Source organism: Pelodiscus sinensis, chromosome 1, assembly GCF_052426305.1.
Source record: "Pelodiscus sinensis isolate ZL-2025 chromosome 1, ASM5242630v1, whole genome shotgun sequence".
NCBI lineage: Eukaryota > Metazoa > Chordata > Testudines > Trionychidae > Pelodiscus > Pelodiscus sinensis.
The window spans coordinates 98,039,217-98,051,642 of record NC_143052.1 but is presented as its reverse complement, the minus strand read 5'-3'; the positions used below and the strand labels follow the sequence as shown (position 1 = coordinate 98,051,642).

Genomic DNA, 12,426 nt, shown 5'->3' with positions numbered 1-12,426 from the left:
TTTTAATTAAAAGAAGCATTGGAGCTTGTCACTTACTAGTGCTAGACCCACACAGGGAGGTTATTCCATTCCTGGACTCTGCACTCAAGGTCTCCACAACCCCATATGGAGATGGGCAGGAACAAGAGGCAGCTGAAAGAGAAGTGGGTTGGGCTTTTAGCAACTCCTTTATCCATAAGCAGCTGTGGGTTTATTTGGAGATGGCTGGTTTGTTGCAATGGCCTGACTTTGCTTTTCAAAAGGATGTCCTGCAGTGCAACCAACACCTGTGCAGTTTGAAGGTTACTTGGGGAAAAGAGCCATAAATTGTCCATGCAATTGGGCTGCTAAGTTACATTTGCATTGGCATTTCAGTCACACTTAGGGAAAAACTTGTATTTCTACAGACAAGTAATTTCACGTCATTGTCCTAAAAAGCACTTTTGAAAGTATAATTCTACATGTTTGTTTCTCTTAACCATTCCTTGTAAGCCATATTTTTTAAGCTTTTTAATATTTTAGGCATCCTTTCCTGGTCTTTCTGAATCTTCAATAAATTTCCTGTGGCAATGTGGAAACCCAAATGTAGTATGCAACATACAGACTCACTTGCAGCCCTAGTTTTACATTCTCTTCTATTTTGTTCCTGTGCTGTGTTGTTTACACTAGTATCTTTCCCTGTTAAACTTCTGCTTATGTAACATCACATTGGCCTCAATCCTGCTGCAATTATTTATGTGAATAGTCCCGCTGATTTCAATGGGAAATGGCTGTGTTTGCTTTGAGTTTATGTTGCTTTTGTTGGTGTTTTGTTTTGGTGTGTGTGTTTGGTTTGGCGAAAACATTACATTTCCCTTTCTATTTTCCATCAACTCTGCCACCCATAGGTCATTTTTCTGCAGTATTACCACTGTTCTCCTATTCTGGACTTGTGTTTTCTGATTTTTGCTCTGTGTCTAAGACTACTTTATATTTATCCTTCTTGAACTTATTTTTGTTTCTTTCAGCCCTTTCATCACTCTAACTTTTCAAGATCTTGTTACATTTTCTTTTCAGAAGCATTTATCCTTCCCCAAAACCTTTTAAAAAACTCACTCCCCAATTTGACCATTTATCTACACTTTCCTCCAGGCTGAGGGGCAAAATATTAAACCAGTAGGACCCAGCAATGATAACCGTGGGATTCTAGCAGTGATTTCTCTCTTCTACATCAGCTGGAACCAGAATTCCCACTAGCCATGGATGCAGCAATCCACTTGTGATGGATGCTCTGTAGGACACCACAAGTCATTGAACCATCTATAATCACACTGAGCTTGTGGGTTTTTTTTAATCAATTTTGTGCTCCCTTATGGAAGTCCTGCCAGTTCATATTTCTCCAGTTTTCCTTCAGGAGTATTTTGTCTCCATGTCATGGGAAAGGATAGACTGTTAGATTTGGATGACAGCTCCAAGCAAAGGATGATACATAACATGCACCACCCAGCAGCAGACTCCAGAGTTATGACTCAGAGGAACCTCAGAATCACTATTTTATTTATTATTTTACTATATTACTGCAGTACTAAAAAGCCCTAGTCATGGCAGAGACCCCATTCTTTCCTGGCTGTCTCCTTGTTATAGAGGAGTGAGGATTTGGTGATGGTCTCTATGACCTCTGGCTCCAGTGCACTGGCCAGCTGTTAGGGAGATGGACCCCAGGTTCCAACCTGCTTCTCTGGGGATGAAAAACTAATTCCTCCTCCCCCAGACTCCAGGATTTGTAACCCTTGTAGGAATGTAAGAGAAGTGTGTATTCCTCCTTACTGCCTTGAGTGAGTATATAGTGCAATTCAAACCTAATCCATTTATGAAAAAGGCCATTTAGTAATTACTTGCCTGCACCATACTAAACTAACTTTGGTGGAGCTCTGCCTGCATATACCAACTTTCAGTTTGGCCCATTGTATATTTAGTTTGTCTTTTATATGTTCATGTGTATAAATGGAAACGTAATGGCTCAGTGTAAGCAATAATTCCTACTTGAAGATGCTTTTGGAGTTTTCAGACTTATTTTAAATCTTGCTGTGGCTGTTTGTCATTTGGACCATATTCTGCTACACCTGACAAATCTGGAAATGATCAGCGAAAATTTAGACATTCAGAATCATCTTCACATATGTTGAAAACCCAAACTCCTCTAACATCTTTTTAATGTATATGCTATTATGTTTATATTGATTGTACGTTTAATCTCTAGCATTTTATCCTATGATGGGATGAGTAACAAATGCAGCTGTCATTCATGTGCCAAACATGTTGCTGCTATATGAATTAGCATCGTCGACCCAGAGGCCTGCATGTTTGTGCTTTTTGAAAGGGCTCAAACTCTAGTGCAAAGACAGCAATATTAAGGATTTGTTTTTTCACCTGTGTTGTAGGCATATTATTCCAAGAACATCTGTTATTGCCATTACTGGGTATTTTCAGGGATTGGGTGCTGTGCAGTAATCTTAAGTAATCTGACAAATTCGTTGTTGTGATAAAGTTTCATCCTTGTGCCATCATATATATAGTAGCCCAGTGTCTGAGAGTCTGTAACGCCGAAATGTTGGCTGTTCCCTCTGGGGGGCGCTGTTGCCTGAAATGGTGGCTGTTCCCTCTGGACGGTCCATGCTGCATGGGGAGTGCGGTGCCCAAACGGCCGCTTGCACCGCTTGCTCCCCCGCAGCGGCCCGGCTGAGTGGCGCAGAAGTCAGCCGAGTGCCACGGTGGGAGATGAAGGGGAGTGGGGCGGGGACATGCGGCGTGACAGCGGCTCCAGGCACCGCTGACTGTCCGTGAACATCCCCGCCCCGCCCCCCTTCGTCTCCCACCGTGGCGCTCAGCTGACTTCTGCGCTGCTCAGTCAGGCCGCCGCGTGGGAGAAAGCGGCACGAGCGACCATTTGGTCTCCGCACTCCCCATGCAGCACGGGGAGTATGAAGCCCAAACGGCCATTTGGGCTCCGCGGTCCCCCGAGTGAGAGGCAGGAGGAGGAGGAGAGCTGAGAGAGAGAGGTGGGGAGGCAGTAGGAGGAGAGAGAGAGAGAGGAGGCTCAGGAGAGAAGACCAACGTGGAGGAGAGACCTGAAAATACATTGAGCTCCCCAGTTTGCTGCCTGAGGATCTTTTGAATAAGACCATAGGATCGGATGTCTTATCTACTTGGCATGATCATTGACAATTCCATGGCACTGCTTCTAAGAGTGGGAAGTTTGTTCTGATTACCTGCCCAAAATTACTGCCTTCTCCTTCTGGTGTGCAGTATGCCGAGCACTGGTTGTGCTCTGAGCTGCCACCTTCTGCCCTGGGAGGTTATATTTTAGTAGACCTGAATTCATATAATTTGTGGAGCCTTTGGAATGATACTTTATTCTTTTTATTTAAGAATCTAGGATTCAAGTCCATCTCCAACCTGGGCCAGATCCCAAATGGGAATTTTGCAGGGATCACTGGGGTTTGGACCATTCCCCCAGTGAAAAGAACTAATTTGTAGTGAGAACAATATACCTCATTTCTCCTACCATGCATAAATAGGAGAAAATAGAAAAGAGGAACTAAAAGCTACCTTTCATCACTGACTTAAAATAAACAACATGAACAACGAAAGATAGGACCAGGGCAATGCTATTAACTTGCATTAGCATTTCACATCCAGAGCTTCAGTGCTGCCACTGGTTCAAAGGAATATCAAAAGGGCAAGAGGGCGACTGTGTAAGTGGGAGAGGAGGAGTTGGGGGGGGAGGAGGACTGCACCATTCAAAGGTAAAATGAAACAGTGATGCCATAAATGATGAAATCTGCCCTCTGATTGTCAGCTGATGTAGCTATTTCTCACGACTTACAGAATTGACGACTGCTTCTGTGCTTCTCGAAAACTGGACGCCGTAGCCACAGAAGCTAAATTCAAGCAGGATCTGGGATTCCGAATGCTGAACTGTGGGCGAACAGATCTAGTTAAGCAGGCCATCTCTTTGCTGGGGCCAGATGGAATTAACAGCATGAGTGAACAGGTACAAAATTTAACTTTAGGAGTCAGGAGTCTTGACTGTTTATTAGAGTACTTTGGAGGGTTGTTTTCTTTAACTTCATAAACAGATGGCTCTTAAATTAATCCTTTTTCCTTATCACTTGATACTAAACTAAGACTGCATCATGTGTACATTCAGGCTAAGCTTGGGCCCCTATGAATTATGGATCCTTTTTCTTAGTATTGCAGTAGAGCTAGCACATGAGTTCGCTTAAACTTTTTAAGTTAAATTGATTCAGGAGAAACTATCAAAAGTTCCATAGGAGTGCCTGGAGTCGATCTGATTACATAGTTTGCCCTGGCTTGTGACTAATAGTGCCTACTAGGATGTTGATTTTGTGATGTGAATATCTTTTCAATAGATACTGGTTTGAGGTTCATGATACATTTCACATTGACCATCAAACCCCTGTCAAGTGGGTGTTAGTAATGTTCCTTGCATATTGAAATATGCCCCAATTTGAACTGGTGATCTGGAAACAGAAATCTCAATTCAGGTTGAACCTCTCTAGTCCGGCACCCTTGGGGCCTGACTGGTGCCAAACCAGAGAATTTGCCAGACCACAGGAGGTCAATATGGTCTAGCAGCATTGCCAACACTTCCACTGCTTGCTGGGCTCTTAGAAGACATTTAGGGATAAATTAGAGCTAAATAACAGCACAGGACACTAAGTTCCTACTGGTTAGTAGGCTGGAGACTGATCCTACTGGCTGGGAGAGACTCACTGTTCTCCCCACAGCAGAGTTGCTGCTGTCTCTGAGGCTGTGTCCAGACTCAGGCGTTTTTTCCGAAAAAGTAGCCTTTTTCCGAAAAAACTTCACCTGTGTCTAGACTGCAGCCGCGTTCTTTCGAAATTAAATCGAAAGAACGCGGCTTTTCTTTCGACGGTGGTAAACCTCATTTTACGAGGAAGAACGCCTTCTTTCGAAAATGCTCTTTCGAAAAAAGGCGTTCTTGAATGCAAACAGGGGTTTTTCAAAAGAGAGCATCCAGACTGCCTTTCGAAAAAGCGGCTTGCTCTTTCGAAAGTTCCGCTTGCAGTCTAGACGCTCTTTTTCGAAAGAGGCTTTTTCAAAAGTATCTTTCGAAAAAGCCTCTTTCGAAAGAGGCTTGCAGTCTAGACATAGCCTGAGGGAGAAGTGCCGCTCCCCCAGCCAGGCAGCTGCGTGGGCAAGTCCTAAGGCCCTGGCTGGGCAGGGCTCATTAAGCAGCTGCAGGGCTGTGTTGCTGCACAGCTTAGAGGGAACCTTGTCCACCACCGTACACTGAAGGATTAAGTATACTAGAAGATCCCTGACAGGTTACAGCTCTAATAGCTTGAGCTTGATAGAATACTGATCTATACCATTAACTAGTTAACCCCAATAAAGTACTATGGAAGTGTGAAGTACTCTGTAAGTACTAAGTATTACTCTTATTTTTATATCTTGAAGTTTATTCCATGGTTAATATGTTATAGTACTTTTAAATAATTATTCTTTTAAAAAAATTCTATACCTTGAAACTTTTTCCTGGTAAAATTGCTGTGCTCCAAGAACTCAGTCCTGCAAAGCACTTCTCCGTGTGGCCTGATCTATCAAAGCACTTAATCGTGTGCTTCACTTTAAAGTCATGGTTATGTCCCATTTGCTTTAAACACATGCCTCAGTGCTTTGTCAGATCAGGCCAAGCAAGTCTGCATCTTGCAGCACTGAGTCAGTCACCAGTGATTTAAATATTGAAAGCACAACTTTTTTGCAAAAACCAAATTCCCTGTATGCTAATTGCATGTGTTGTTTATTGTTTGTTGAGCACTAATTACGTGCTCATTAAAAATCCATTCCTATACATTCCACAAGCAAAGGAAGAAAGATCATGCAACAATACAGAGCAAGCCTGAGCTACAGAGCAAACCTCAGGGATGGGCATATGTAAAAACAAAACAGGACTGATTAGAATCTCAAGTAAACTTTCAGACCCTTCATCCTGCAATGTGTAGGGTTAAATCTTGGCCCCATTTTAAGCAGCTGAAAAATGCCATTTGGCTTCAATGGGTCAGATTTCACTTGTAGTGTGTAGGCAGACTGCCCTGTTCATACCATCAACAGTGTCGTTCAGTAGTATGCACATGGGTCTACAATTGTTTTGTTAATCTTTTTCTGTCATGCTGTAACTTTAACATTGATTGTATCCTTGTGTCAAGTATTTATTCTTTTAAATTATATTGTTTAAATTATGTTTTAAAAATTCTCCCCCGATTACCAAAATTCAAGGCTTGTATAAATATTTTCTTTTGAGACATAGGGTCCAATCCTGTAGGGCTTACTATGGGCCTAACCATAGCTACCCAAGGGGACTTTTACTATTGACTGCAATAGAACAAGATCAAGTCCTATTTGAGAGTGATTTGTACTCACCCAAGTACTCTGTTGACTGTAGCGGGACTGCCAGACAGAATCAGGATTATTCACATCGGTAATGGGATCAGGACCCTCATTTCTACAGTTTTAATATATACACACACATTTCTCAACAGTAAATCAAAGACTTGATTCTGATAAGTGCCCATTGACTGCTGTGGGAATTGAGGATGCTTATCACTTCACAGCATCAGGCCTTTTCTTTTTACTAAAAGACACCTGCTCCCAAAACTAACCGCCCACCAGTGAAACTTCAGCCTGGAAAAAAAGGCTTTTCCACCCCCAAGGAAAATGTGAAAAACATTTAATTCAGCCAATAATGCTGATGCTCAGATGTTCCTAGAGAGAACAGTGCAGTAGTTCAGCTTGTGGCCATTCTGACCACCTCATTTGTCTCTGTAAATATATTCACTCTACGACAAGGGATAGGTTATACAGAAGTATATGATCGTCTTATGGGATCGTCTTATGGGACCATCTGACAGACAATAGAATGGACTAGAGATATCACGATCCATTGGCAAACTTACCAGGGAACAAACAAGCACATTCTTGATTGACCCTCCCCTGCTTTTATTTATTAAATAGCTTTTTGTGTTGTAGTTCAGGTAGATTTAATGATACGTTCGTGATTTCAGCTGCACTTATTTCCATTGCCAAAGTAACACTAACCTTAAGGGAAATGTTGATCAGCTGGAATGGGTATTTCAGACTATTACAAATTGCAGTCTAGTGTTTCTGTAATTTAGTGTTCATCAACACAAGGCAGCATATCCCAAGAGCTAGCAACTTTCAACAATGCTGTCTGGCATTTCATTTAAATTTCATTTCATTTAAAATTAAGCCATTGTTTAGGACAGTATACAAAGCTTCTAGATGTCCAACTGCTAACAACATTGACAGTATTAGACAATAGACAGAGCTCAAGTCTAACTTATCTGAAGAGTGTCCATTATGCTGGAAAAGGGATGCTGTCAAGAAGTAAATACTCAGCTTTTTGGTTTTATAAAACAAGAGTTACAAAAACCTTAATGTGAATAGAAAAGCTTTCATTTGTTATTTTTAACTGTCTTTATTGCTTTGGATTTAAATATTCCACTGCTATTGAGAGTCCAAAGACAATATTGTTCTTTATTTTGGTATGCAAGAACTAGGAAATGAAACTGACAAATCTGATTTCATTGTGCTGAGTAAAACACAGAAAGGAAACAACATAAATTATGACAGTAACTTAGATTTTTTTAATGTTCAGCTGTGAACAATATTAAAGGGTTCTTTGTAACAGAGATAAGGATTTAGTTCAATAGTCAGTGTTTATTTTGACAATATATGTTTAAAGCACTAACTTTAAAAAAATTATTTTGTAAATTGTTCAATTCCTTTGTTTTTTAATTCCAAACAATGAATAGGGCATGACTCCACTGATGTATGCTTGTGTCAGAGGTGATGAGGCAATGGTGCAGATGCTACTAGATGCTGGAGCAGATTTGAATGCTGAGGTGAGGACATTTTATTATGATTACAACTTTGATTTCTTTACTTGTTTATATCTCAGACAGCCATTAAAATGATAGCAGAGGAAGGAAAAAAAGCCCACAGCGTTTAAAACTAAAATCTGTTACCAAAGGTATTAACATTTGAAAATTGATATTGAATGATATGCACTTCAAAAGTTAGTTTGTCAGTGATTTGTACCAGTGTAAGAGCACTGACTTTGCTAGGATTGCACAATGTGAATTAGCACAGAACATTGCACTGGAACTTGAAATGGAAGCTGCTAGTTCAGGAGTCACTGTTCTAATGAAAAGGATGGGACTTCCTGACTTGCAGATGAGTTAAAATGGATAAGTTAAGAAGGCAGAGTGTTCAGATACCTCTGTCCAAGCATGAGAATGTTTCTATATTGCCCAACAGCATACCAGTAACGTAAGGTGCATTGTTGTGTTGTATAAAATGGCTTTGATGAAAGCTGGTGGATGAAGAGGGCTTCCAACATGAAAATATCTCTTGATGAATGCATGTAGCAAACAGATACAATCTTCCCACCAAACAGATTGTTGTCACTCCATGCAGTGCTGGTATGTAAGTTTTTTAAAGAGCCAATTACAATACATGAAGAATTATTTGTTATGTTTGTAAATACCAATCATTTCAGTTTGTTGAGGTCATGAATGAATTAAACTGTCTGACTTGCATATCTGTGTTCCATCCATTCTGTTTGGATTTCGGGAGGCTACCATTAAAGTGTAATTGCTACTTTCAGTAAGACATTTTACTTTTTGTTTTGTTTTAATGTAACTGGGGGAAAAATGGACAATGGATGGCTTGGGGCATCCAGAGCAGGACACAATTATTCACCTGTAAGTCTCCACTTGGAGTCCATTGATAGTGACTGATAGTCGTTACTATCTGATTGCAGTTTGGTGGCTTATGTGAAATCAATTGTTGATTTCAGCTAAGTTCAGTTCCTAATGGAACCAAAAACGAGCAGACAAAAAAGTCAACCATCAGTTGGCAAAAATTATTCCCCTTTATGGCAGTCACAATTGAGAGGCCAAAGACTGGGCAGGCATGGAGACTGACCTGCCCTGCAACCCAAGCTGTCGAACACCAGACCTACTGAGTTGATGTCTTATTTTGTGGCCCTCGTTAACAAATTCAGATTCTGCGGAATGCAAGCTTTCCTTAGAAATAAAAAGGGAGTTCAGTCCTTGTGGCTGTGTGAATAACCTTCTAAACTTGAACCAGATGTAATCCTGAATCTGAAGACAATTGGAATCAATAGCTTTCAGAGGGACGTGAACTCTTCTCCCCTCCCTGTCCCTGTTGATCTCAAAGGAAAGTTTGCACTGAAATCAAATTATAACACTTCTGTAAGGTGTGCAATTATACAGCTATTTTGTATAGACAGTTACCATAATAGTGTATGCAGATTGGGTTAATGACATGAAGATAGGCCGGATAAACAAAGGGTGAAATACATATTCCTCAATTTGCCCCATGTAATTTTTCTCCACATTGCTTTGCCAGATAAAAGTTTTTGTCCAGATTTCCAAAAGTTACCTCTAATTCTAGATGTTTCCACTCTCAAATGCCCAAGTTTAGACTCCAGGGACTGATTCCATATATGTTGAGTGTCTGAAACTCACACTGAATTCAGTGAAAGGTGAGACTGTGTTTACCAAATGTCAATGTCAGGCCTTGAAGAGGCACTTAATGTTGATCTAACACTACTCCCATTACAGTCAGTGGTAAAACTACCATTGAGTGACAGCAGTTAACCCAATGGAGAGTGCTTTCAAAACCCCAGCCTAGGTATCTTCAACAAGATAAAGGAACCCAAATGTAGAGGATGTTCTTGAAAATCTTGGCCTTTCATGTCTATGTAAGGGCATATTCTATTCTAATGGTGAGTGTGAACTCTGCTGTGGCTTGCGGGTAGCACAGGTCTAAATTTGTAGGCAAGGCAGAGATCATAATTGAAGATTTAATTTGGTTTTGTCCACAGAATGAATTTGACTCCCCTGCTTTAATCCAATGGGGGCTCTTGCCTGTTCTGTGTTTAAATTAGAGAATTTAGTCTCCAGAGTTGTCAGTCCCACATTATTTACAATCACTAATGTCACTGCAAAGCATTAACGTTTTAAAAATGAAATAAAATGTTGATACTCACATTTCCTTAGTGTATGCCACAGGAAGTTCCCTGAGCTGTACTGTTCCAATACCAATCCATATGAGATGATTAACTGGGTACATGATTACATTTAGGAACTAGTTTATCCTGAACCAAGTGAATAAAAAAGTCCATGTCTTTCAGTGGATGATTGGAAATATTTTGTTTAGGCCAACATCAATTCTCCTACCAGTTGCTATCTTCCCATGATTGATTAATAATAATTATTAATAAATACTTTGTACATCAGTATCATGCTCCATCCAAAGATCTCAACGTACTTTATGAACTTTCATTACATGTCACCACCCGTGTGAGTTGCATTATATTCAAGACAGGCAAATTGAGGCACAGAGCAATTACATCAGTTGCCCAAGGTCAAGATTAGAGGCCTTCACTATTGATGCTTATTGAGAGAAAGGATGGATGTGACAATAAAAGGATTTCTGTTTAAAGAAAACAGTTTTTAGTTATTTGGGGCCCAGCACACCTTTAAATTTAGCTAGAATGGGAGAAAGTAGTAAACAGATTTTTAAAACAAAAAAATCTTCAAAATGGTGCTAGGCTTCATCTATTTTAAACAGTTTTCTGCCTCCAGTCAAAGAACAGCAACATGGGATACATGTCTTTAAACTTGAGACAAGGGGTGAAATCGTGGTCCCATTGAAGTCAGTGGCAAAACTCCCACTGGCTTCAGTAATGTCAGGTTTTCAGTCCAGGATTTTTGAGACCCTGGGAATGTTGTAAACATGTATGACAATCCCACAAGCAGGGAAGAATGAATGGGCATGATACTAACTAAGCCCACTTAAATCAATAGTAAGTGTCCCTAAATGTAGCCATTCTGACAGAGCCCTCCCTCCCATGTCCACCTTCTCAGTGAGTATTGGTATAAGTGCTAGTGCAGATTTTATCTCTGCAAAAGTAGCTGTGGGCCAGTAATTTAGAGGGAGCAACAGCAGTTGGAAAAGAGACTTTATTTGATATGAGCTGTAATCAGTCTCTCAGTAAACAGCGTGGAAAATTCTAGTAGAAGTAAACTCTTCAGGAAATAATATACAGAACCAACCATTTTATAAAGTGCTTTTCTTTCTATCATTCATACCCATGTGCCCAGCTTTCAGGCAGGTTAAGTTTTATTATTTATAGTTCTTTGAAGGCCATTTTAAAAGAAAATAACTTTAATTTGTTTATAGGTTGTCAGTACTGCTCATAAATATCCATCCGTCCACCCCGAGACCCGCCATTGGACAGCTCTGACATTTGCTGTGTTGCATGGACATATTCCTGTAGTTCAGGTATTACTGTATTTCCCTACCTGCATCTCACTTTTTATTTATCCAGTTGGGTTATAATCTGCATCCATCTCGAAACTGGTACCCTTGTCATATTCATATTGGTTACTACTTTTATAATTTATATAGTCACCCCTACATCCAAATCTTAACCAATATGAGGCTTAACTAGGACAATTTTAAAGTATAGTTGCATCAAAGAAAGTCTTTCAACTCCTCGTGTTCCTTTCTGACCATTCATTGCATGTGTTTGTTTATTCATTCATTACACTTTCTTATCACGTGTATTATAATACTCTAATAAATGCAAATGTTATTATTTCTGAAAAAAATCCTCTGCTCTGTTCCTTAGTCAGAGGAGTGCTCAATCACCTTTTCCAGGCAGGAAATAACATGTGAATAAGTTGGTTCTGTGGTATGGCATATCAAGGGTTGAGATGGCTTATTCTTTAAAGTAATTGTATAGTCATGGCACGACTGATGGATCACCAGATAAAGGAGATCTAGGGTAGGGATGACCCTAGGCAGGCTGAATGTGTCCCCTTGGAATCTCTAGTGCTGTCTGTGGTCACCTTCATCTTTATTAATAATAATAGAAATGTATTCCAGGAGACTGCAGGTTTCAGCATGCATTGCTGCAGCTTCCTCTGAAACCTTCTTGTCGCTTCTGGAAAGAGATCTCTATTAAAGGTGGAGACAGCTGAAATCGCATCCATTTTATAAAAAGTACACGTCTCTGTGGGGCTCCAGACAAGTTGTCAGTGAGGTTGTCAGTTGAGCCAAGCTTGAGTGTGTTAGTCGAGCGCATTGCTTCACACCACTGATCTTATGCCCAGGTCAGGGACACTGGGTAATCCATACGCGCTTGGCTCTGGAATATTCACTATCACTCCAGCCGTTGGACAGTGTATGACGAGTGAAAAAAAATGAATGGAATAATAGAAGCAAAATTTGCATGTTGCCTGTCTTCACTGCATCCTGATGCGTGGATAACGAGAAACATTAGATTGCAGTTCCTCACTATTCGTA

At 40.4% G+C, this 12,426-nt stretch overlaps 1 protein-coding gene across 3 annotated transcripts in view; it reads left to right on the top strand.

The window, feature by feature from the left end:
* Nucleotides 1–12,426, top strand: part of ABTB3 (ankyrin repeat and BTB domain containing 3) — a 288,887-nt gene that overhangs the window by 230,318 nt on the left and 46,143 nt on the right. For all 3 annotated transcript variants that reach the window (XM_075938314.2, XM_075938306.2, XM_089781594.1), the window contains exons 5-7: nt 3,847–4,012; nt 7,839–7,928; nt 11,299–11,400. In XM_075938314.2, the coding sequence (XP_075794429.1) occupies nt 3,847–4,012; nt 7,839–7,928; nt 11,299–11,400 (358 nt within the window). The remainder of the gene's footprint in view (nt 1–3,846; nt 4,013–7,838; nt 7,929–11,298; nt 11,401–12,426) is intronic.